Source organism: Schistocerca piceifrons, chromosome 10, assembly GCF_021461385.2.
Source record: "Schistocerca piceifrons isolate TAMUIC-IGC-003096 chromosome 10, iqSchPice1.1, whole genome shotgun sequence".
Classification (NCBI taxonomy): Eukaryota; Metazoa; Arthropoda; class Insecta; order Orthoptera; family Acrididae; genus Schistocerca; species Schistocerca piceifrons.
Genome location: NC_060147.1, coordinates 51,000,327 through 51,003,521, shown reverse-complemented (window position 1 = coordinate 51,003,521; position 3,195 = coordinate 51,000,327). Strand labels below are relative to the sequence as shown.

The 3,195-nt window shown below is 38.2% G+C and overlaps 1 protein-coding gene across 1 annotated transcript in view; it reads left to right on the top strand.

Moving 5' to 3' along the window:
- Nucleotides 1-590: 590 nt before the first annotated feature.
- Nucleotides 591-3,195, top strand: part of LOC124718983 (ELMO domain-containing protein 2) — a 27,913-nt gene continuing 25,308 nt past the window's right edge. Inside the window, exon 1 of the mRNA XM_047244654.1 lies at nt 591-1,137. Coding sequence (XP_047100610.1) covers nt 701-1,137 — 437 coding nt within the window. The 5' untranslated portion in view covers nt 591-700. The remainder of the gene's footprint in view (nt 1,138-3,195) is intronic.

The window sequence follows — 3,195 nt, the reverse complement described above, 5'->3', positions numbered from 1 at the left end:
TTAATATTCTTTTGTGTTAAGAGACTCCTTAAAAATTCAATCTTGGGTATGATATACACAACGATTTATTGAAAAATAAACATTCTACACTAACACTGCGTGGCTGGTTCGTGAAGGTCTGTCAACATTTGAATGGAGAATATTGTCAAACTCGTTCATTATGTATTGACAGTACTGAGAATACTTTGAAGTCGATCAGTACTGATCGTCTATATTTCTGGTGTTAGTAATACATCAATACGCGCTCTTAAACGGTTTGACAATATTATTGAACCTTAAGGGCCCCTTAAAAACCATACTAAGTAGAGCACTATGTACATCTGCCCGTTCAAGCATTCCTTTAATAACGATTCGAAACAAGTAAGCGATTATTATTTTATATTTCAGCGGAATAGGAAACGCAAATATCTCTTTAATTCTTGTTCTCGCAAATACGAAACTACTCCCTTAGATGTCGCAATCGCTTTATCGCTCGTTTCGTATACGCAAGACTGTAGTGACTGGCTCCAATTTACGTGTAAAAACTTTGGTCACGTGGAAAACGGACACAGCTTACGTGTAACAACTTTGGTTACGAGGAAAACAAACTTCCATCGTCGTTTAAAATGACGGCGTTGTAGATGTGTTGGAATGTGAGTCCTATAAATTGTGTGTGGGAAAGGGCGGTTTCCGGTAATGTGGAAGCAGTGGCTGAGCGAAGATGTTTCGATCGATGTGGACATACATTTATTGGCTTTTAAGACCGGCAGTTAAGTGGATCCTAAGGAAAACTACGAAGTTGTGTGAACTTCAAAGGATATGTTACGGAGAAAAGCCTGGGGCTCCACGCGCCCATGGTGTGGAATTCTCCTTACGCTACTCACGAAATCAGTCTATTAGGAAACTGCTGGATGTACTGGATCGCCAGTGTGACTCTAAACTGTTCATAACGGAGAGAAAAAGTCTTGTTCCCTTCGCCGTTAATACTGTGGCCAGTGCGAAGGAAATCAATCTCCATATTCATAGACAGTTCATAAAATCGTTTAGTACTTGTATAGAACAAATTTGGGGCTATCGGGAACTAATACACCACGTAGAGTCACTGAGGAAGACGTGGTACGACGCATCTAACTTAGATCATGAAAGGAAACTACTAAGGTATGTATGTGCATGAAAATCGCTTAGCAGTTTCCGCCTTATGAGTGGAGTGTATTTTACTATCGTTTATACATGTAACTTTGCATTTGAGTAATCGGTTTATGTGATAGTTAATCTAGCAACATCAAAGTAAAAGACTGTTAGAATCATTACTCCAAGATTTTACAGGAAATGACGGATACACTTCACGTTTGTTAGTAGTCCTTATACTTTTTACCCAAATGAGGCAATTGACTTAACATGAAGGCTGTTGCAAATACGAGAGGAACTACTTCAACTGCATAGACTACTTAACGTGGTCGGGTTGCTGTAGGCGTACAGTTATCATTCAGAGAAGTGTATGGTATTGTTTAAAACCGATTCAGTGACGTTTTATTATGAGGGGCCTTTGCAAGTAACATTATAAATTGTCTGCTCCCTGTAATTATCTGGTTGACACATTTCTTTTAGGTTTTACCTGTTAAGGTACAGCAATGGAAAAGCCAGATCTTCTTTAACGAAGTTGCTCTTAAAATGTACCATTTCATATGTGTATTGATAGCTCTACCATAGTACCCCAATGTGAAAAGACCTGATGATTTCCATATGTGGGTAGTCATCTATCCATCTGTTACCTCAGCCTTGTGTTATGTCTGCTTGTTTCTGTAAAAAGTTCCTTCAGTACTTATGACTGAAACTTTACGTTCCATACTTCAGGGTTCTGAGCCTTTTAGTGTTAAGGTGCCCACTGTGTAACTCTCATAAGTAATGCCTCATACCCAAAAATATTGAATCCTGCTAATACCACCATCTCTTTTATTTATTTATTCGTCCATGAACCACTCAGTACAATAGTATTGGACATGTCAGAAACATGCAGAAATAACATACACACACATTCATTAACAAGATATGGTAGGATAAGGTGAAGATAGGGTGCAGAACATAGTCAAAAAACCGGTTGGTAAAATCCAGTATTGTACAAAATATGTGCTATAACAAGAACATTATAGTTCTAATCACTTCACAATTGTTGGCTTCACTGACCCTTAACCAAACTATTACCGTTCAGCTCTAACTAGGCCTCAAATTAGGCTAAAGACCAGGATGTTGACAAAACAAAAATTTTGTATTGACATTTGTTGGTTTTGCCAAATCACAGCCAGTCACCTATAAACATAATTTACACCTCACCTCTGGCTATGATGGAAATCAGTTTATTCTGACAACCTACATTCCAGAAACTAACATAAAAGTAAAATAAATACTGTCAATTTTCTGTGGTATCTCTGCCTGCACAAATGACATCACGCACCAGGTCATTTCATCGTGGCTTGAAGTGGACTCCTGGTACCTGTTGGTCGTTCAACTGCCCTGATACCCAAACTTAAGGATGCTTTGGCGTGACATTGTCGTCATGCAATTGTCCAAGTCTGAGGGCATGACATGATGGAAGAACAAGCTATAGTAGTCCTTCATAACAATCACCAGGTGATATACAAAACATTGTTCACCACTGTGTCAATCACATTGTGCATAGGCCTATTGTAGATTGGAAGTAACAGGTATTCACATTTGAACCTGTGCTAGAAATCCATTATACAGGTATCACAAGACATGAGGGTGGGTTTCTTAGCTATCACATCACAGTGTAACAAAATCCATGAACCTAGGCCGGAATAAGTTTTTCTGAATTTAAGGGAGAAACCGCTATCAGAAAACAGACATATTAAAATCTTTATTTGTGCCTAAAGTTTCCTTTGTTGATGTGACAGTTACGTTGATTTTCACTCTTAATGTGTGGAACATATTATTTTTCTTGGTATCTGTTAAGAGGAAGGAACAGTAGTGCTCCTTTACATGGCGGAACTTCATTGATCGTAGAGCTCTCCCAAGTAAGATGATTTCAGGCAGAATTACTCATAATATTCCAGTATTCATTAACTTCCATATTGCTTCTGCTTTCACAGACTTAGATGCATTAAACACAGTATTATCTGCTAGCTAAAGTTGACAGTGGTTAGAGATTGACAGTATTGATAGATTTACTTCTTTGGATATTGCATCTTCTGTCACGCA